Consider the following 22,885-nt stretch of genomic DNA (forward strand, 5'->3'; position numbering starts at 1 on the left):
GGTTTAGCTTGCAGAAACGAGGGAGGATTTCTTGCTTTTGGGGTTTTTTTTAAATATCACCATCATCATTCTATCCCACCATCTGCATCCTGTAGCAGCAAAGAAGTCTATGCAATAAGTGAAACGCTGCAAAGTTAATGGCAAAGTTTATTATAACTTGTCTTGGCATTACAGTGGTACCTCGGTTTACGAACTTCCATTCTAGAAGTCCATTCTTAAACTAAAACTGTTCTTAAACCAAGGTGCACTTTCCCTAATGAGGCCTCCCGCCACCGCTGCCCTTTCACTGTTCAGATTCTGCTCTTAGACCGAGGTAAAGTTCGCAAACTGGGACACTACTTCTGGTTTTGCGGTGTTTGTAAACCAAATCGTTCTTAAACTGGACTGTTCTTAAACCAAGGTACCACTGTTCCGGAGGCCCGTTCGCAACATGAGCAGAACGCAACCCGCGTCTGCACGTTTGCGCCTGTGTGGGTCGTAATTTGCCGCTTCTGCGCACGCGCGTGACGTCGTTCTGAACGTCTGTGCATGCACGAGTGGCGAAACCCAGAAGTAACCCGTTCTGTTATTTCCGGGTCGCCGCAGGACGCAACCTGAAAAGACGTAACCTGAACCGAACATAATAAGAAGTATGACTGTACAATGTTAGTTCCTAAAACCACCCCCTTCCAAGGACCCCCTCATCAATTGGAAATGCCTAAAATGGCCGTTGCCTGTATGTCTGAGAAACTCGTTTGTTAATATTTTGAAGTTCCGTAAAACCATTTGAAAAGAAAACTAAAGAGGCAGGCCAGGCCAGCCCAAATCCCAAATCCCAAATTCTCCAAAAGAGGCACTAGGAGAGGTGTTGCTCTAGAAAAGTGCTCTAGAACAGCCCTGCAGGCAGCAGCTGGATCAGGCCAGAGGGGGCTCATCATCCAGGACCAGCGTGGCTAGCTAAATGCCTGAATGGGAAGCCCACAAGTGGGGGGTTGCATGAAGGCACAAGCCCAACCACACCTGGGCTCCCATTTGCCTACTGGCAGTCAGTATCCACCGCTGAACACAGATAATAATAATAGCAATAATGATTTTATTATCTATACCCCGCCCATCTGGCCGGGTTTCCCCAGCCACTCTGGGTGGCTTCTAACAGAACGCTAAAAACAGAATAAAACTTCAAATATTAAATAGAAACTCCCCTAAACAGGGCTGCCTTCAGATGTCTTCTAAAAGTCAGGTAGTTGTTTATTTCCTTGACATCTGATGGGAGGGCGTTCCACAGGATAGGTGCCACTACCGAGAAGGCCCTCTGCCTGGTTCCCTGTAACTTGGCTTCTCGTAGGGAGGGAACTGCCAGAAGGCCCTCGGAGCTGGACCTCAGCATCCGGGCTGAATGATGGGGGTGGAGACGCTTCTTCAGGTATACTGGGCTGAGGCCGTTTAGGGCTTTCAAGGTCAGTACCAGTGTACTGGGAGCCAATGTAGGTCTTTAAGGACCGGTGTAATATTGTCTCAGTGGCAACTCGGATGCCCTACACAACCATTGGGTGGAGTCCAACAGCATCTGGGGGTCACCACAAGCTGCCCATCCCCGGTTCAACCTGAGCCTTGGGAAGGGGAGTGGCCAGCAGGACCAGGGGCAGCCTGTTAGGGCGTCTGTGACTCACTTCCTGCTTTGCCAACCCATTGTTTCCTTTCCCACTGAGCAATCCTTGACGTTTCCTGTTGTGCTGGTTTGCAGGTGAAGATGAGAAATTTGCCGCTTCCCTAATGGACGGGAAGTTCCCCCGGAGCACCTCCATGCAAGACACGGTCCGGGAAGGGCACGGCATCCCGCCCCCGCCCCAGACGGCCCCTCCCCCTCCGCCGTCCCCCTATTACTTTGACACGGGCCCTCCCCCATCCTTCTCCCCCCCTCCACCCCCAGGAAGGGTCTACGACACGATCCGCTCCAGCTTCAAGCCGGGCCTGGAGGCCAAGCTCCACGGGCTGCCGCAGGTGATCAGCGCGGCCGAGATGTACGACCAGGCGAGGACGCCCCTCCCTTACCCCGAGCGGCAGAAGCGGGCACGCTCCATGATCATCCTGCAGGACTCCTCGCACGTCCCCGTGGAGCCCACCGACATCCCCCGCCCCGCCCCCTCGGCCACCCCACCCGAGAAGCTGAAGCGGAAGGGGCGCGCTGTGGACAACCCCTACGCCAACATGGGCCAGTTCAACGTCAGCCTCTTCACCCCCGCCAAGCCCCAGAGGAAGAAGAGCCCGCTGGTGAAGCAGCTGCAGGTGGAGGACGCCCAGGAGCGGGCGGCCCTCTCCATCATGGGGGGCTTCACGCGGGAGCCGTCCCCCACCCGGCGCAGCCACCGCCTGGGCATGGAGTACCAGCCGCAGCAGGTGGACGCCTCCAGCCTCCCCTTCGCCACTGCCATCGCCGGGGTCATGAAGGACAGAGATCGGCGCCTCGACGAAAAGCGGAAATCCACTGTCTTCCTCTCGGTCGGGGCCATTGAAGGCAGCCCCCCCACCATCGAGATGCCATCGCTGCAGCAGTCGAGGTCTATCGACGAGCGGCTCCTGGGCAGCCGGGACGTCCTTCTGCCTTCCCCCGTCTCAGCTTTAAAGCCATTGATCAGCAGCTCCTCCTCGACGTTCATCCACCCTCTCACGGGGAAGCCCCTGGATCCCAACTCGCCTCTGGCGCTTGCGCTGGCCGCAAGGGAGCGGGCGCTGTCCACCCAGGTCCCCTCCAGGGCGCCCACCCCCATCCACAGCCCGGACTCGGACCGCGCGGCGCCCCTGTTTGTGGACATCCAAACCAAAGAGCATGAGAGGGGGGAGCTGGAGGGAGGGGCCCTCGCCTCGCCCGCCTACTCGCCCGGGGTCAAGGCACCCACACCGGGAGTTTTGTCCCCGGCGCAGAGCCACTGGGGGATGCCAGCTGCGGCGAGGAAAGAGGGCGAGGCGCGGGCCGAGACCCCTGCCAAGGAGGAGAGGAAAGCGGAGGACCGGAAGTCAATGATCATCAGCATCGTGGACACGTCGCAGCAGAAGACGGCCGGCCTCGTCATGGTCCACGCCACGAGCAATGGCCAGGACCTCGGTCTCGAGGCGAAAGAGGAGAAGCCGCCCATTCCCGAGGGGGGCCTGGAGCCCACGGAGGCATCCCTGGCCGAGGCACAGCCCAGCCCCGTGGCTGGGGTGGCACCCGCCAGCCCGGTCTCTGACAAGACCCTGGGTCAAGGGAGCTCAGAGGAGGAGGTGGAGCCCTACACGGTCACCCTGCCACCCGCCCAGCTGTCTTCGAGCGACGAGGAGACGCGAGAGGAGCTGGCCAAGATCGGTCTGGTTCCTCCGCCGGACGAGTTTGCGAACGGGGTCCTGGTCACCACCCCCGGCACCCCCATCAGCCAGCTGGCCTCTCCCGTCATCGCCACGCCATCCATGCCAGCGGCCGCTGTAGCACCTTCTACCGCTGGTGGAACACCCTCAGGGAAGCCCTCTGATGCCCCCACGGCCCCGGAGTCCGCGGCGGACTCTGGAGTGGAAGAGGTGGACACCAGGAGCTCGAGCGATCACCACCTGGAGACCACAAGCACCATCTCCACCGTCTCCAGCATGTCCACGCTGTCCTCCGAGAGCGGGGAGCCCACCGACACCTACACTTCCTTTGCGGACGGACAAACTTTTATACTCGAGAAGCCACCAGTGCCTCCAAAGCCAAAACTCAAGTCCCAGCTCAGCAAGGGGCCGGTTACTTTCAGGGACCCTCTCTTGAAGCAGTCTTCGGACAGCGAGCTCATCTCCCAGCAACACGCGGCCATGCTGGCTTCCGCCAGCATCGGCCGGCCACGCTACCTCTTTCAGCGAAGGTCCAAGCTGTGGGGGGACCCCCTGGACAGCAGGCCGACGCATGGGGCTGAGGATGACAAACCAACTGTGATCAGCGAGCTCAGCTCCCGGCTCCAGCAGCTGAACAAGGACACGCGCTCCCTGGGGGAGGAGCCCGCTGGGAGCGTGTTGGATCCTGGGAAGAAGTCCCCCGTGGTCGCAGCACGGTAAGCCAGAGGGGTGGCCGGGAAAGGAGGCGGGGGAAGGGGCGGGAGAGCAGGCAGAAGGAAATCCCAGATTTGATTCCCCGGTGGCATAACCTCCAGGCAGAGCTGGGAATACCCGCTTCCTGAAGCTCTGGAGAGTCACAGCTGCCAGCCAGTGTAGAAAATACAGTACAATCGCATCTCACACGTGTTTCACCCGTGACATTTCAGCCATATGCAGCTGGAAGCTGGCTGGTTGGAATTGTGCAGGTTACAAGTCAGGAGAGCTGGACAGCACTTTTGGTTCCAGGAAATGCCACATCTTTAAAACTCTCTGACTTGCTTGCAGGGTGGGTAGAGGCAAGGCCCTCTTGGCGCACCTCTTATGGGATGTTTTCACGAGGCGATCTGAATTCCCATAAGGTTTTGTGCTAGGTTCGTCCTGCGCAAAAAGAACTTTTAAGCTCTCTGCCTCACTTGGGGGGCAAGGTCTGCTCAGCGCGCCAGCTCTAGGGAACTTGGGTGGGATTGCCATATGTCCTCTTTTTCCAGGACACGCCCTCTTTTTCACGGGTAGAGCCATCATAGCAATCCATAGTTAAAAGGAGAAGTCGGGAAATGTATCCTCTTTTTTCAAAATATGGAAACCCTAAACTAGGGGTGCTCACACGGGGAGGTGGGTCCAAGTGCGCAGTATATGTGTTTTTGCGCATATGCAGAACCCTTGGAACTGAACCCCCGTGTGAGATGCGATCGTACCGTACTCAGCTTGATGCCCCAAGGGGTGTGGGTGCCAGTATAAGGCAGAAGCTCTCCACGGCTCCAGCCAGCATGGTAGGGCTGGGGGACAGCAGGCAGAACCCCTGGAGGTTGTTTTTGAAGGTGGTGGGGGCAGAGGCAGGGGGAGATGAGGGAAAGGCTGATCCCCTCCCCCACTCGGGCATTCCCTCCCTCCTTCCCCTGCCCTTGGAGTGTGTCCAGACCAGCCTTCTCCTCCCATGCTCCCGTCCCCTGTTCCCCCACTGTCCCAAAATGATGAGTTTGGGTGCATTCCTAGCACTTGGGTGTGTCTGTTCTCACCTTTAAAAAACAACAACCCTTATTTGTTTGTTTGTTTGTTACATTGGTTAGTTGATTTATCTTTCCCCAGGCAATCTAAAGCAACTTACACATTTGCTCAACTGCACCCATGTGCTGCACAGGGGAAAAGTGGGGAGCCAAACCAGTTTCACGGGTCGCATTAGGTTTGGCCCAGGCTGAGGAGACCTCGGCTCACCAAATGAGGCTGGGCTCAAAGCCCTGGAAGCCAGTGTGGCCAGGGGGAAGGGCTCCTCGCCCCTCCTCCTGCCTGCCAGAGTCGCCTTGCCGGCTCCTGCAGCAGATTCCTTTTTTCTTGATTGTTAAAAAACCTCAAGGCCATTTACGAGAAGAAAATGTCACAACAATGCTTTAAAGCATGCAAACGGTTAAGGAAAAGATTCTCACCAACTTTCTACACTTCTAGGTAGGCTTGCCCAAACAATAATGTTTTCAGCAGGCGCTGAAAAGAATGAAGTGAAGGCACCTGCTTGAGATCAGTAGGGAGGGAGTTCCAGAGTTTAGGTCAGGCATAGGCAAACTCGGCCCTCCAGATGTTTTGGGAGTACAACTCCCATCATCCCTGACCACTGGTCCAGTTAGCTAGGGATGATGGGAGTTGTAGTCCCAAAACATCTGGAGGGCCGAGTTTGCCTATGCCTGGTTTAGGTGTTGCCACACTAATCGATCGAATGCTTGCAAAGGCAGAATGGGTATTATGTTGCAATTGCAATAGTACAAATTCCTCCAGTGAAAGCAGTCAGATGGAATTATATGGAGCAAAGCAATCTCTCAGGTAGACTGTTCCCAAGTTGTTAAGTGCTTTATATACTAGCAGTAGCACCTTGAACCTGGCCTGGTAGCAAATTGGCAGCTAGTGCAGGTCTCTTGAGCACAAGTGCTGTTTGCTAACAACTTCATGCTGCAGCATCTTGCTCCAACTGTAGCCTCTGGATCATGTGCAAGGGAAGCCCCACAGAGTGCACATGGCAGTAATCAGTGCCTGTCTGTCAACCCCTGCACACATGCATTGTGTTGCTTTAAGGATGGCTGCTTTAAGGATGGACTAGACATGGAGTTGCTCTCCAAAAGAAAGTCTGAGTGCAGTGCGTAAAATTTTGGGAAGGAAAGGAGGAAAAGCGAGACATCAGCTAGGGAAAGGGGCATGTGCCCCACACTGGAGGCAGCGGGATTATGGGATGCAGCCAGGACAGTGCCTCCGAGGAGCAGATTACACAGAAGTTGCTTGTCTGGACAGACTCTCCCCTCCTACAGATGACCCTCTCCTTTGCCATTTCCCATCAAACTTCAGACCTTCCTGTGGGTTGTTTTTAATTGAAATCGCCCCCCTTTGCTGATAAGGCTCTTCAGCACAGTCCATGCTGCTGTGTGGTTCATTTCATATCCATTTATAAGCTTCAGAGTCACAGCTTGGTGTCACCAAGAAGGGTGGCAAGAGCAAGGCCTTTGAATCATAGTCTTGTAGAGTTGGAAGGGAACCCCAGGGGTCCTCTAGTCCAACCCCTGCAATGCAGGAATCTTTCCCCAACGTGGGGCTCAAACCCATATTGCCATATTGACTGAGCTACTGACAATGAACTGGCAAGATTTCTGACTAGTCACAGAATTGTAGCACCTGAGCCAACCCTCTGCAAGGCAGGAGAGCATCAACATCATGACATGAGTGACAGCAATGTTTTGAAAACAATGCCCTTGTTATTTCTCCCTGGTCCCTAAAAGCGCATGCCGCATGCCGTGATAAATATATCTTATCGATTTCTGTGTTTGTGTGTCTGTATAGATATTGCAAATCCTTTGTGAGTTCTGTATGGAACTTCAAAGAGGCAGCCCTCCCTAAGACTGACCTCCTCCCTCCATCCCGACCTTCCCACCTTTCTGCCTTTTCCTGGCTTTCCAATCCCAAGAGCTCTGAACGAAAGGGAGCCCTGCCTTTACTGGCCTTCCTTGCCACGCAGACATCTTGCCCAGGCCAGAGCATCACCTACCCTTTGACTCTAGGACTGTGTCGGAGCACTGGGGGCAAGGCTGAGGTCAGCACAGGAGCCCAGTCACATCCTCCGGTCCTGGTCCCAAGGTCAAAGGGCGCAGAGAACAGCCCTCACCTCCCACTAGGTGACCCTGCTCAAGACACAGTGCCGCCTGAGGCCGACTCATCCCCAAAGCGAAGGTCCATTTCACAATTGGTTCTCTCTTAAGCAACAGTTGGGTGCTCTGGATGTGTGACTTTGGATTCAGTTCCTAAATGTGGAGAAAGAGAGGAGGATTTATATCTATATCTATTTATTTATCTATTCAGTGTGCTGTTTGGAAAACCCGCAATTGCTTTGTATTCCTACAGATCGGAAAAAGAGAGTGAAGAGAAATAAGCCTTTTAGGCATTTAGCTCCTAGGGTAACGCTTCCTCTTTCTATATAAACTCATCAATTAATTCTGTCTTCGGTCAAAAGGCGTCCATGTCCCTGACGTGAGCTTCCAGCTGCTGAGGTTAACAACACCCCCATTTCCTTGTAGGCTTTGCTGCTGTGTCCGTCTCCTGCAAAGAGCCAAAACAGACTGGCAGGCCCCAGGTCAGGCAAAGGCAGGTGTACAGAAACAGGAGAATCATTGAATCACAGAGTTGAAAGGGACTCCCTGTGGTCATCCAGCCCCCCACAAGGCAGGAATCCCAGAGAAAGAATCCCTGTTTGGTGGCCATCCAATCTCCAATGAAGGAGAGTTCACCACCCCCTGAGGTGCCCAGGTGTGTGAGTGCCACACAGCCTTTGCTTGCCATGGCAGTAGTTATGCCATGAGGCAAAAGAGCAGGCATCTTGGGTATGGCGACTGATGCTGTGATCACTCCCCTGCAAGCCAACTTTGGTATTCTTACATCTTGCCATCACCATGTGGTTTGAGCCAGGAGATTCCTGAGCCTTGTTTTTTATTATTGTGGCTGGTCCGTTGGGAGTATTCACAAGACCGGTTTCCAGTGCAGAAGGTTGACTCTTGGGGCTATTGCCTTGTAGCATCCAGCCCACACAAACAGCAGTCTCCGGAAAACCTTGAGATATCAAAGGTGAAATGAGGAGAAGGGCTGTGGTTTTGTGGCACAGCGTATTTTAAAGGTGGAGAGGGCCATCGATGGCCGCAAGCCACGATGGCTCTCCTGCACCTCCACAGTCAGAGGAAGCAATGCTTCTGAACCGCAAGAGGGGAGAGGGGTCTTGTGCTGGGATCCTGCTAGTGGGTTTCCCATAATAGGCACCTGCTTGGCCACTGTGAGAAGAGGATTCTGGGCTAAGACTCTCCTTAGCTTCTTACTTCCTTGTTTCTTTTTCTGAGAATGTGAGATCCTAAATCAGTTCCAGTCCATAGTGCCTTCCTTGGCAATAGCATTTAATTACATGCCACGCCACTTCCCACCCAGGCCACAGACGTGTGGTCTGCCGATGCCTTCTGTGGCAGAGTGAACTTTGGCAGAGAGGGTGCCAAACTTCTCCCAAGTCACAGCAGGGACCCGCAAGGCTGATGCCAAGCCATTCCCCATCTTTTGGGCAATGCAGAGTCTTAAGGGGCAGAGCCTGATGTTTGCCATGGGACGGGGAAGAGAGAAAATGCCTCTTGTAGGTTGTGGGTTACTGGGTGCTCACTTTCTGCAGAACTCAGAGGCAACCGAGCAGATGCAGGAGAGGCCCTGATCCAAAAGCAGCCAAGGGGAAGGGAAGGGCTCTTTGCCAGAGAGAGGAGTCTTCCTGATTTTGCAGGCACACAGCCTACAAGGATCCAGGGGCATTGTGGGTAACAACTCACAGCATGCATGCGTAACCTACCGACCCCTGACAGCTTCACTTCATCCGCTCACTAACGTCTCTCCTTTCCCAGCTCATGTGCCCCATTGCTCAGCCTGGCGAGTGGGGAGATGAGCAATGGGTCGTGGCCTCTGGCTCCTGCATGTTCATGGAGTGGGGGGTGGAGTTGGGCCGGGGGGGGGGGTGAGGTGGTGTTACATCTGTTCCCAGGGAGTGTCTCTTTCACAGCGCTGTGCCCCTGAGAGATGGCTCTAAATTTTGAAAGGGTGCAAAACCAAACAGGACGTGGTTTCCCTCCAGGGAAACCGAGGCAGCAAGCAAAAGAATTATTCCAAACAGTGCTCCTGGGTTTTGAGGGCGTTTTTCAGAGACAAGACATTTGACAGGCCTGACCCATTCAAACTATCCCAGTGCTTCTCACACAGCTCTTGCAGCGACTTTGGGAAGTCGTCTCTCAATCGTGCCTCCATCCTGGGATTACGTGAGGGTGCTTCAGTGCTTCAGCTATGTGCCATTTCTGGGACTCCGCCTTGATGCTGAGTCTCAGTTCACCGGCGCATCCCTGGAAATGATGCTCAAGCAGAGCGCAGTACGATGGCATCTCGCACGTGTTTAACTTGCGCTGTTTCAACCATGTGCTGATGACAGCTGGCTGGCTGGCTGGAATCGCGTGAGTAAAATCCACGGAAGCCAAAGAACTGGAAAGCTCTTTTTGCCCCAGGTCTACTTGGGGTTACCTGGTGCGTAAGGAGCTTTTGATCTCCGCTGTGCGGTCCAAGTCCAGTCTGTAGGTGGGGGTAGGGACAGGGCCCGCCTAGCGTGTCAGCCCTGGGGTGCTCTTGCAGGACCTCGCGGAGCCATCCAAGTTCCTACGAGATCTTGCAGGAGCACCCCTCGCCACTCAGCAAGCAGCGCCCACTCAGTGCATGGGCTTTGGGAGGACTGCGGATTCACTCTGCATATGCAAAACCCTTGCTGCTGTGCCCCGCGTAAAATGCAGCCGTACTCTATTTCTCAAAGTCAACCTTGTGACACTAAATGCGGTGTCCAAAGTGGCTTTTGTGTGGCAACCTCCTCCTGGAATCTTTGGCACACAGCTAAAATGCGTGTTTGTGAACACTAGGAGCAGGTTGAAGCCTAAGACTAAGCTATTTTTCGTCCCCACACCACCCTTGCCAAGATCCCCAATCCAGAAAAAGATTTTTTTTCCCCAGGTGACCCCATTGAACTTCTCCGGATGTGTCTCTGGATGGGGCCCTGCAACTACACTCAGAGATGTCTTGCACCCAGTGGGAGCTGAATGGCAGAGAGGGGAGGGCCATAAGGCAGCGTCAGCCAATCCCATAGCCTCCCAAACGCTTTGGACTCCCATCTCCTAACAGCCCTGGCCATCATTTGCAGGCCAGAGGGCACCAGGTTGGCAGAGGCTGCCTTCCGCCTTCCTTTCTCCAATTCACACCCTGCTTCGTTTGTGAGGCTCTCAAGCTGACAAGGAGATGGTAGTCAAGCTGCCATGGCAACTAGAAAATTTGGCTTCTGTTCCTCAGAAGATGAGCTGGGTGGGGCAAGCGGAGGGGATGCAGCAAGCGGAAAACCTCTCTTGCCAGCAGGAGAAAACTGTCTCCTGGCAGGCAAGCAAGCAGAGGGCAGCAAGGGTTAAATGCACCCCACAGCTTCTCCATCTCAGCCCCAGGTGCAGCAGGGCAAGGATGTCTAAGCTCAGGTGTGGGTTTTGCAGTGGCAGGAGGCAACATTGTGAAGCACCTTCTTGGACCCATGCCCAAGACCCACCGGTGACCCACTGCTGTGCCCAGTGACCCCGTGAGTAAACAGTGTGCCATGGATTAAGGGCCTGGGTCTGGGCCGTGCTCAGAAGGGTTCCCTCAACACGCCAACTTTGCGTGTTGTGGCCTCTTAATTCAATGGGTGACCCTGGAGGAGGGGTTGGAAAGGTGTGTGTCTCTCTAAATTTGTGGGCATCGTCATTAGAGAACTTTGCAAATATAGAGGAAAGGACTCGCCAGAGAGAAGTTTTGTGGAAAGAGTGGCCTCCTGAACTGGAAGCCATCAGGGTGGGATGGCCTGGGGTGCGCAGGGGTGCAGGGTGGAAGGACAGGCCTTTGGGGAAGGGGGGAGGGAAGGAAGGAAGGAAGGAAGGAAGGAAGGAAGGAAGGAAGGAAGGAAGGAAGGAAGGAAGGAAGGAAAGGAGCACCTGGAAACAGTCAAGAAGGAAAGAAACCCAGGGAAGGTGGCAGATGAGACAGGGTAATAATAATAATAATAATAATAATAATAATAATAATAATAATAATATTTTTATCATTTATGCCCCACCCATCTGTCTGAGCTTCGCCAGCTACTCTGGGTGGCTCACACCATATATAAAAACATAACATCAAAAGTTAAAAACTTCCTGATAAAGGGCTGCCTTCAGATGTATTCTAGAAGTTGTTTAGATCTTTATCTCCTTGCCATCTGAAGGGAAGGTGTTCCACAGGGCGGGCGCCACTACCGAGAAGACCCTCTGCCTGGTTCCTTCTCACAGTGAGGGAACCAGCAGAAGACCCTCAGAGGAGGACCTCAGTGTCCTCAGTGATGGGCTCTTGCAGACAGTGAGTCTTCAGGGACCTGGAGATGTGCTCACCTCCCCCATGTTCTGTGAGAGGCACACGACTCTCCCCTCGCCCCTCTTGTGCTACCACCTCTGCCAGTGGCTCACAGGCTTTCCTGTGTTGGCACCCGACCTCAGAAGGTGCTTCGGGAGACCCTCTGCAAAATTCCTCAGGTACACAACCATCCCTTCACCACCATTTCAAGAGGATCTGCAGGGCGGTCCTGGCTGTGCCCCCCAAAAGAGACTGCAGTGCTGGGGGGGGGAGTTTTGGATGTGGTTCCAAGGGCAGCTGGAGGTTCCCCAAAGGGTGCGTGAAGATCCATGGGAGCCGCAAAGTGCAGACAGCTTTATTTGGAAAGTGAGGGGCAGTTCATGGCTGCATCCACACATTTAGAGAGCTTTATTTTTATTTTTTAAAGAATGTGTGCTCCACCCTCTGGAGCAAGAAGGTGCATTGCTGGGGTTTTGTTTGGGGGTCCCGCTTCTCCCCCAAAACCCACACGCATTCTTCCCAAAAGAGCAAACTGGTTTTCACAAACACGCAAACATCATCTTATCCCAACCAAACCAAGGCCATATCCAGTGTCCTTGTGTGACGATCACACTGTTGCTCTAGCAGGCATGGGGCTGTTACTGCTTTGCATTGAAAGAGAAAGCCGTCCCCATTCGTCCGAAGAAAACATGGCCTGTACAAGCCTCCCGGTCAGGCCTGGGCATCCGCAGAGGCTCCAAAAAGCTTCAGAGTTCTGCTTCCGGTCCTCATGATTGCAGAGATGATGTGCTTGAATGCAACGTTGGCCCTTGTAGATGAAATTCTAGAGCCAGGTGGGAGACTAAGAGATGAACTAGTTCAGCATTTCTCAACCTGTGGGTCCCCAGATGTTGTTGAACTACAACTCCCATCACCCCTAGCTAGGGATGATGGGAGTTGTAGTCCAACAACATCTGGGGACCCACAGGTTGAGAAATGCTGAACTAGAGGGTAAGAGAGGGATTGGAGGGTAAGCGATGGCTTTCAGGAGCCAGAGCATTGCCAGGAGTGGGGCTCCCAATGGCCTCCAGGCTCATGTGCCCCTCTCCCTTTGACCACCAGACGATCAGCACAACCCCACCCAGAGGTCAGTCCCCATATTCCCAGATTAAGTGCCAAGTCCAGGACCACAACCTCCATTTTGCAAAGCAGTAAACTTCTCCATTCACACTTTGCAATTGGTGTGAACCCAATGGGGCATGGGGGCAGCCAGCTTTTTCTTATTGACCGGGGGGGGGGGTGTTCCGGGGAGGTTCCCTTTGGCATCCAAGAACTATTAGAGATCTTTGCTGTCACTGCAAGAGCTTTGCTGCCCTGCCGGGGAGCATCCCGCGCAATGGTGGAGCTGCAACGATGGCAGGTGCAATCCTAGGATGTGTGGCACATGGGAGGGAGGGTCTGGCAAAGCCCTTCTGGGCTTCGGAGTTGCCCGCTGGCTCTCTGCATTCAAGGAGGTTGGATTTCAGCCTTCGCTTCCCAAAAGCCCCTTCCTGCTTTCTGGAGAGGGGGGCCTGCTGCTGCTGCTGCTTTCTCCCCAGGGAATAGACGCCACCCTCCCACAGTTGATTCTCTCAGGGGCACATGATCCTCTCCCAGAGCCTTTCGCTCTTCCGACCTCTGGCTCTGCATACAAATGCGCTCTCCAACCCTTCCGCACATTCCTGGGGTGAGCAGGTGCCGTGCCAAATTGTGACGCACCCTTCTCATTTCGAGTCCTCTTCCCCCTCTCCCAGCCTCTGTCTCTGTTCTCCCCCCCCCCCCGCCCCCAAACCCTCCCCCCTCCACCCATTTGCCTGACCCCACATCCATGACCCGACCCTGAACCCTGAACCTCCCGCCCCCCTTGTTTTGCTTTGTCTCTGGCTTTGGCTGTTGAATCCATGCGATGATGAATGTCCCATTTCCTCTAGCAGATGTGACTCAATGAATACCAGGAACTGACCAGAACTGAGCTGCCTCCCAGAATCCTTGGTGCCCCTGGCCTGGATCCATTGACCATCTTCCTTCCCAAGTGGCTTGACCCCCTGCCCCCCCCACTTGGCCGGTTATCCACTGCCCACCCCACCCTGGTGGCAGATCAGCTCCATCCCCAGAGAGAAAGGCGAGCGGCCTGGGGCGGACAGGCACACCTGAGCAGGTGACCAGTACCAGGGGTGGGAAGTCAGGGTCCAGCTGGCTCTCCACCCCAGCAGCTTTCTCCACACGGCCTGTCACAGAGAGGAGGAGGGGTGTCTTCCGCAGCACCCCGGCCCTCAAAGGCCTTCCTCCTGACCTCACCCACCGGTCCTCCCGTTCCCCGGCCAGGAGGCAAGTTGGCTTCTGGGAGCTGCAGCGGCCCCAGCCTGGTTTGTGACCGACGTCTGTTCGTTCTTCTCTGTTGTTCCTGGCGCCTTGGACTGATGCTAACATTTCTCTCATTGCCTCTCTTCCTGCTCTCCCATCTGCATGTCTCCGCTGCTCTGTCTAGAACCGCCTCAGGCCTCAGGAGGGTGGGCGAGTTGTGTAAGTGAGCATGTTCTCATCTCATAGCAACCCCATGTCTTCCGTCCCTCCGTACGTCTGTCTGTGACGCCGCCGCTGCTGCTGCTGCTGCTACTTTGTGCAACGGGCTGGGGCTGGGCTTGGGGGTGCCGGGAGGAGGGCGGCGGCAACGCTTGCTGTGCAGTGTGGGTCTGTCCCCTTCCTGCCCCTCTGTGCCCCCTTAGCATGTCTGTCTCCCTGTCTCGTGATGTTCTGTGCCACCGAGTCCCAGGAGGAAGCCCCCGTCAGCCTCCCGAGGGACGCGGAGCGTGGCTGAGGAGAGCCGTTTCCGGTGGGGAGGGAAGCGGGGAACAAGCGGGTCTGGAAAGCAAGTCACCACCAGTGGGTGGTGGGCAGGGGTTCCCCTTCTTTACAACCCCTCACACCCAATTCCCACCTCGAGGAAGAAGTTTGACCTCCAATCCATGAGGAGGAGGCAAGCAGGCCTCCCAAACTGCACTGCATCCTCTTTCTGACATCCAGGAAGGAACTCTGTGGTTTAGAGGATGGTGGGAGTTCGTTAGGGTTACGTGGACCCTCGCTCATGTGGCTGTTCCCCTAATAGGGGTGCCGGTGCCCCGCAGGGCTTTCTGACGTGCCCCACAAAGCCTTCCACTTGCCCCTCTGTGGCCACCCAGAGTCCCTGGCCAAGCGTTTTGCCCTCAGGAGCACCTTGGGGTCTGCCTGTCCCCACCCAAAAGCACCTCTTGTGCTCCAGTTGTGCGAGTGTAGGTGTGGATCCTGGGTGTTTTGTTGCTGCTGTTCCGTGTGTTTGTGTGTGAGTGTGTGTGTGTGTGTGTGTGTGTGTGATGATCAGTTGAGCCAACCTGAGGTCCTCCTTCTGCAGGAGGCAGCTCTCAGGAAAGGTGTGCTGTCTCCACACTGTCTTCTTCATGCTCCTCCCACTGCCCAAAGCAGACCCATGAAATTGTGGCCACGAAGCCATTCTCTGCCATAGGCCACAAACAGGGCCCACTGGCATGGTGCACACAGTTTATAAGCCAGGAGGTTGTGAGATGTTCATCCTTTTGCTGAGAGCAGTCTTGGAAAGGGCCAGGAGAGGTCAGGCCAAGGTGCTTTATGAGCAGGGCCTGCGGGGGGTGCTGACCCCTTGAGCATCCAGGTCACTCAAGAGCTCAGCAGACCACCTCTCGGGTCCATAGAGTGCTGGTCTTCTGCTTCCACCTCAGCCCACCTGAGCTCCACTAAGCAGCTGAAACCCACCTGCCCCAAACCCTGTCCCATCCCTCTGCCCATGCCACCTGGCAACGCTTCCAGGGCTTTCCCCCCAACCTTGCTGTCCATGCTGCTGCAAACATGAGCTCAGGTTGTCCCATGTCCACCACATCCAGTCATGTGTGATCTCGGAACCGCATCTTGTCTCCATCCCATCCATGGCTGTGGCAGTGCTTTTGCTTGGGGCGAGCGAATGCCCACTTGGCTGGTATCTCGGTGCTGAGGCTTCTCATCGGCTGTTTCTTCCACCCACCTGAAAATAGCCCCCTCCCACCCCTGCCCCATGGCCCTTTCACCTCCGGCAAGCCTGGCTGGGCAAACCTGGCTTGGTCCTGACACTTTCTGCCCTGAGCGCGGAAAGGGAGATAGTGTGAGGGACAAGCACCCAAGGAGAGCAAAAGGCAGTCTTTAGCACGGATGAGGGCAACCTTAGCATAGTTATCAACTTTTAATAACTCCAGGGAGGTTGAAAAAAGAGGCAAGGGGGTGCCCTCTGCTCCTGGAAGTCCCTGTCCACAGTTTCTCTAGGTTCTCCTAAGTCCTTTCCTTCAAACAAGGCACTTGCAATCAGCACCTGAGGCTCAGTCATCCTCTTATACCGACCCCCCCGTCCAATGCACCCTGTTCCTGAAGAGGTCAGCTACCCAGGCTCTGCACTCAGGCTCCAGACCTCATACATTCATAGAATTGGAAGGGACCCCGAGAGTCATCTAGTCCACCCCCTGCAATGCAGGAATCTCAATTAAAGCATCCATGACAGATGGCACTCAGGCAGAGATCCTTTCTAACCCGACATAAATCTGGTTCCTTGAATTGTCTCCATTTTCTCTTGCAAAGAGTCTGTGGAGAATGTTTAAGGTCCAGCTAAGCACTTCTGAGGGACACGGGTGGTGCTGTGGTCTAAACCACAGAGCCTAGGGCTTGCCAATCAGAAGGTCTGCAGTTCAAATCCCCATGACGGGGTGAGCTCCCGTTGCTCGGTCCCTGCTCCTGCCAACCTAGCAGTTCGAAAGCACGTCAAAGTGCAAGTAGATAAATAGGTACCACTCCGGCGGGAAGGTAAACGGCGTTTCAGCGTGCTGCTCTGGTTTCACCAGAAGCGGCTTAGTCATGCTGGCCACATGACCCAGAAAAATTGTCTGTGGACAAACGTTGGCTCCCTCGGCCAGTAAAGTGAGATGAGTGCTGCAACCCCAGAGTCGTTCATGACTGGACTTAATGGTCATGGGTCCTTTACCTTTACCTTTTTAAGCACTTTTGACTCTCCCCAATTTGTGTTCCACTGGGAGCATTAAGCACATGCTCAAATGCTTCCCATTGAAGTGGCCAGGACTTGAAAGTGCTTACGGTAATTTTGTCCCAATGGTGCTCTCTTATTAAATTCTGTCTAGCGAAAGCAAGGTGGGGGAGATAGAGAGAGAGAGCACTTAAATGTTTGTGGTTTGAGGATTACACCTCCCTAGTCCGTATTGATCTGTTCAGGATCTAGTGGGAATGAAAATGATGCTCACTTAACTGAAGAGCACTCGGGGTGTATCAGATTCCACATTCCGGCTCAGAAAGAGGCACCTAGAAGATTCTCTCCTCTAACCACCATTAACACCTTCAGGCTCCAAGGAAAACTCCCCCCCCCCCCAAAAAAAAAAAAAAACATCTTGTCTCCATTTGGTCAGCAAGAGCCAGCAAAGATCAAGTGCAAAACCCTTTTTGGCCCTGAAAGCCATTTTTGTCCATTTATTTTTTTGCATTTCTATCCCGCCCTTTCATCCAAAGAGTTCAAGGTGAAGCATACACAATCCCCCCCCCTCGCTTAATGCCCGCAAGACCCCTGTGGCTGAGAGGCAGGGGACTGTCCTCCAAATTTACACCCCCAGAGAGCTTCATGGCCAAGTTGGGATTCGAACTCTGGTCTCTCCCAGATCCTAGCGCAGCCCTCTGACCATGACACCACCACCGGCTCTCGCTTACAGCTGCGTTTCTCTCCCCTGTGACTCTGGGGCTGCCCGGTTCTCTGCCAGTGGTTCTCTGCCCCGATTTCCTGAAGCGAAAGGGGGGGCGGTGCTGTGAAGAGCCAGCCCCACCTCTCAGTTGGCAAGCCCAGCACAGGGGTTGGGGGTCAGCAGAGTAGATGGGGGTTATTATGGGCATCATTTCCCTAGCACCTGACAGGCCGCAAACCACTTAACAATGCTGTGAGTCCTCACAGTTGCCTTCTGAATAGGATGGCTATTGTTTGCATGTTACTGGTGGCAAAGCGGGACTTGGGGAGGGAGAGAAAGAGCGAGTTGACCATGGCAATTGCAGCCTACCCAGGGCCTCATCCAAACCCGGAAGCCTCAAAAGGCCCTTGCGCTACCTAGGGTTCCCCAAGGCTTTCTCCTTGGTCAGCATAATTTGAGTAAAGTGTGGGCAGGGGAGATTTAAGAGAGATTCCTAGAGTGAGGTCAAAGCCCTTAAGCTGGGTCCATGTTGTTCCACAGCTGCCTTCATGCTCTTCTTGTATGACAGGCTAAAAAAAATGGGCCACACCATGTGCCACGGCCAGAATCATAGAATCGTAGACCTCAAGGGTCATCTAGTCCCAACTCCCTGCAATGCAGGAATCTCAGCGAAAGCATCCCTGACAGATGACCATCCAACCTCTGCTTATAAACCTTCAAGGAAGGAGAGTTCCCCACCTCCCGAGAAACACCTATCCACTGCCAAAAAACCACTTCCTGTCAGAAAGTTCTTCCTGGTGTTTTGTTGGAACCTTACTTCTTGTAACTTGAAGCCACTGGCTTGGGTCCTACCCTCCAGAGCAGGGGAAAGCAAATCTCTTCCATCTGACAGCCCTTCAGTTACCTGAAGAGGGCTATGACATCTCTCAGTCTCATCTTTTCCAGGCTAAACATACCCAGCTGCTTCAGCCATTCCTCATCAGGCTTGGTTTCCAGACCCTTGACCATCTTGGTCACCCTCCTCAGCACACGTTCCAGCTTGTCAACATCCTTCTTAAATTGTGGTGCCCAGAATTGGATGCAGTATTCCAGTATCCCAGGTGTGGTCTGGCCAAGGCAGAATAGAGTGGGGCTGTTACTTCCCTTTGACCTGGACACTAGACTTCAGTGGATGCAGCCTAGAAAATGGTGTCCTCCAATGGCTAAACTGGCCAGTGTAGTCCACAGGAGGCCACCAACCTGGATGGCTTTAAAAAAGGATTAGACAAATTCATGCAGGAGAAGACTATCCAGGGCTGCTAGCCATGCTGGCCACGTTCCACCTCCACAGTTGGAGGCAGCAATGCTTCTGAATAGCAGTTGTTGGAAAACTCAGGATGAGAGACCGTCCTTGTGCTCTGATCCTACTTGGTGGCCACTGTGAAAACAGGATGGTGGACCCCATGGGCCTTTAGCCTGATCCTGCAGTCTCTTCTTATGTTCTTGCAACATCAAGAAGGTCCCGTGTTGGCTGTCCCTGTGCTGTGGACCACCCCACCATGGGGTCACTCCTGCCAACCAAGCCAATCCCAGGAGTAGAAGGTCATGATCCTGACACTCCCTGCAGCTCTGGAAGAACAGGTCCTTCTCCTGCCCAACGGCCAATTCAAATGGACTATCAGCGGAGATTGTATTTTTAGAGGACAGCATGGCAGGTGCTGGCTGGATGCTACACCATCTGCCCTGGTCACCTGTTCGGCATGCGTGGAGATGTGTGGGGAAATGAATCCCCTCTTTGGGCACTGAGCTGGTCACACAGCCCACCCATGAAAAGAAGGACCACCCTGCTGCAAACGCACCCCATGGCTTCTGCTGAACTGCTGCATGCCCAGGGCAGTTCCTGGCTGCCAGGATCAGTCTCCAACGCAGGCAGTTGTAAAAAGCAACGAGTTCTTAGACTTTCCGTGCCAGTACAATGCACAGGTGGTTTCGATGCAAAGGGGGTTTTAATAATTGTTAGTGTTTGCAAGCAGAAAGGCAGACAGTTCACTTTAATCCTTGGCTGGCCCAGAATATGTTGTCTTGAAGTGGCTGCCAAGATTAGGAAAGCTGTAATAACATAACAGCTGGATCATGCCAACGACCCAGCTCTTCTTTCTTTCCTGCACTTGACTTGAAGAGTACAGGGCCTTCCTGCCTTCATGGCACAGCTGCTGAAAAACGTTTGCAGGTTTTCAAGAGTTTTTCCGAGAGGGTTTGATTGCTGGCTGCTCTTAGAGTAGAACAGCTAGAAGCTGCAGCGCCATCTGGAAGAGGCCAAGCAGGTAGATCAAGAAATGCAAAACTGGGAGATTAAAAACGCTACGACACGTGGTTCCCACTGGTCAAGCCCTGTAAGGTAGGGTAAAGGGCTGAGCTCAGGGCTCTCTCTCGGGTCCTCAAGAGCCAGCTCTTGCTGGATGGCAGCCCCATGAAGAAGCCGTAGGAATGGAATGCTTTCCACATTCACCCATCGCCATCTATGCACACCACATATCCCAAAGCATCTGCCTTAGGCTTCAGTCATAGAATTGTTGAGTTGGGGGAATCTCCCTAAGGGTCATCTGCTGCTTTGAAACCTTCCAAGAAAGAAGAGACCACCACCTTCCAAGGGAGTTCAGAATCTCCTTCCTTGTAACTTGAAGCTTTGAGTTTGGGTCCTACCCTCCAGAGCAGGAGAAAACAAGCCTACTCCCATCTTCCATGGGGCAGCCCTTGAGGTATTTGAAGATGACTCTCATATCTCCCCACAGCCTCCTCTTTTTCCAGGCTCAACATACCCAACTCCCTCAACCGTTCATCATAAGGCTTAGTTTCCATAGCCTTGGTTATCTTGGCTGCCCTCCTCTGCACACCTTCCAGCTTGATAATATCTTTAAATTGTGGTGCCCAGAATTGGACAGAGTATTCCAGGTGTGATCTGACTAAGGCAGAATAGAGCAATCCTATCACTTTTTTGACCTGGACACTATATTTCTGTGGATGCAACCTAGATTATTATTTTTAATATTATTATTAATTTACTGCTGCATCACCCTGTTGACTCAAGTGGAGCTTGTGGTCTACTGACATCCCTAGATCCTTTTCACATTTACTGCTATGGTGCTTAAAGCATCACCCATTCCCTTCATCAGGAGATGAAGCATTGGCCGAAGATCTCCAATTAACACTTGCCTTTGTTCCCGCTTTCATGTTCATGGCTAGCATTTGCCCTCCCCACCCCACACCCCAGAGGAACCCCAATGCCCACCAAGCTTGAGCTCTTAAGACAAGTCCCCAGGCTTCCATCCCACTTCAGCCCCGATCCCTAAGCTGGGGAGGAAGCCTGGCCTTGAGGCAAGTGGCCCTTTGACCCTTCCTTTCCCGGGGTCCGGCAGGGGCTCTCAGCAGCAGAGGGACCAGGTGGCTTCCTGTTCAAAGGAACATCCAGGGAACGCAGATATGAGTGAGCCTCCAGGCACATTGTCATATTCAGAAAAATTCAGCAGGCAGTAATGCAGATTAGCAACGGAAGGTGTTGGTGCAACGAGGGTGTTGCTTCAACCTTTGGGAATGTGGTGGTGGTCCAAGCCTTTCTGTTAGCCTGGGGGGCATGGACAATGAAGCAGTGAGGATTTGTAGCCTGAAGACAAGAGGTCCTCTCCCGAGATGAGAGCATGTGAAGGAGCTGTTCTCTCAGAGAGTGGCAGGCGTGTCCCTTGCAATCTCAGAAACCCAGCCCTCGTTCCTCCACCAAGCAGCACCACTCCCTGTCCCAGCGGTTTTGTGGGCTCTCTGTGCCCTCCCACATCCACTCAAGAGGCAGGGCCAGCATCATAAGCGGTACTTGAATCTGCTTTGCTGGATTCCTTTTGAACCGAGGCAGAGCAACTCAACAGCTGACACTTTAGCGGCTGCTTGTGGCCTTTTGCTTGACATATGCACAGACACAGACCCTGAAGCTGAATGGCTCATCTGAATTACTGATCTTCTTTTTGGAGAGTCTTTGACATTGACAGGGGAGGCTAGTAGCCACTGGTAGCCCCCCTCCATGAATTTGCCCAATCCTCTTCTGAAGCTGCCTAAGCCTGTGGCCATCACTAAGTCTTGTTGGGATGAGTCCCATAGTTCAGCCAAGTACTGAGTGAATAGGGATGCGGGTGGCGCTGTGGGTTAAACCACAGAGCCTAGGACTTGCTGATCAGAAGGTCGGCGGTTCGAATCCCCGTGATGGGGTGAGCTCCCGTTGCTCAGTCCCTGCTCCTGCCAACCTAGCAGTCCGAAAGCACGTCAAGTGCAAGTAGATAAATAGGTACCACTTCGGCGGGAAGGTAAACGGCATTTCCGTGTGCTGCTCTGGTTCGCCAGAAGCGGCTTAGTCATGCTTGCCACATGAGCCGGAAGCTGTACGCCGGCTCCCTCGGCCAGTAAAGCGAGATGAGCGCCGCAACCCCAGAGTCAGCCATGACTGGACCTAATGGTCAAGGGTCCCTTTACCTTTTACTGAGTGAATAAGTGGCTCATTCAGTCAGTCCTGAATCTCCCAACACTGAGCTTCATTTGATGGTCCCACGTTATAGGGTTATGAGATGGTGAAAAGCGTCTTCACATTGTGTGGAATCATACACACCACTCTCTTGCCTCCACTTTTTCCTCAGCTAAAAATTCCTGAACGCTGCAACTTTTCCTCTTGGGAGAGTCGCTCCATTCCAATTCCACAATGTCCTTTTTGAGTTAAGGGGGCCAAAACTCTGCACAGTATTCCAAGTGTGGATATTTCATAAATTTGTACAACGCATTATGACATTGGCAGTTTTAGGTTCTGTTCCAGAGAGCCAGTGTGGTGTAGTGGTTAAGAGTGATAGACTCGTAATCTGGTGAACTGGGTTCGCTTCCCCGCTCCTCCACATGCAGCTGCTGGGTGACCTTGGGCTAGTCCCACTTCTCTGAAGTCTCTCAGCCCCACTCACCTCACAGAGTGTTTGTTGTGGGGAAGGAAGGGAAAGGAAATTGTTAGCCGCTTTGAGACTCCTTAGGGTAGTGATAAAGCGGGATATCGAATCCAAACTCCTCTTCTTCTTTCTAGCGATCCCTAGCATGGAATCCATCTTTTTCGCAGCGTGTTCATTGAGCTCTCATTCCTGGCCAAACACCACCAGCTCAGACCCCATTTGTGTGTCCCAGCCCCTTTTTGTTAGAACAATTCAGGGTCATTAGCAAACTTGACCGCCTCACTTCTCCTATGTCATTTATGAACAAGTTAAAATGCACAGGTCCCAACACCGATCCTTGGGAGACTCCACTTCCTACTTCTCTCCATTTGGAGAACAGTCCATTTATTCCGACTCCCTGCTTCCTGCAACTAAACCAATTCCAGGTCCGCAAGCAGACCTCTCCTCTTTTTCCTTGACTGCTAAGCTTACTCAGGAGTCTTTTGTCAATAGCATTTTGAAAATTCAAGTCCTCTATGTCCAGCGAACCACCTTTGTCTAAACACTCCTTGACTCCTTGCACTTGCAGGAGCCTTTTGGTTCTGCTTCAGCAAAACTTGCTCTTATCAATGCTTGGTAATTCTGCCTCTCATAATGCTTTCTACCATTCTTTTCGGGAACAAAACGAACTGGACAGTCATTTCCCAGCCCCCC

General features: G+C 53.5%; 1 protein-coding gene across 11 annotated transcripts in view; it reads left to right on the forward strand.

Moving 5' to 3' along the window:
* SHANK3 (SH3 and multiple ankyrin repeat domains 3) overlaps positions 1-22,885 on the forward strand; it is a 431,788-nt gene that overhangs the window by 398,170 nt on the left and 10,733 nt on the right. For 6 of the 11 annotated variants that reach the window (XM_077935409.1, XM_077935411.1, XM_077935412.1 and 3 more), the window contains one exon: positions 1,724-4,037. In XM_077935409.1, coding sequence (XP_077791535.1) covers positions 1,724-4,037 — 2,314 coding nt within the window. Of the gene's footprint in view, positions 1-1,723; positions 4,038-7,452; positions 7,506-13,460; positions 14,050-22,885 lie in introns of all 11 variants that reach the window. The other 5 variants (XR_013394458.1, XR_013394459.1, XR_013394460.1 and 2 more) reach the window with 5 other exon arrangements.

The sequence above is a fragment of the Podarcis muralis genome, chromosome 10, assembly GCF_964188315.1.
Source record: "Podarcis muralis chromosome 10, rPodMur119.hap1.1, whole genome shotgun sequence".
Taxonomy (NCBI): Eukaryota; Metazoa; Chordata; class Lepidosauria; order Squamata; family Lacertidae; genus Podarcis; species Podarcis muralis.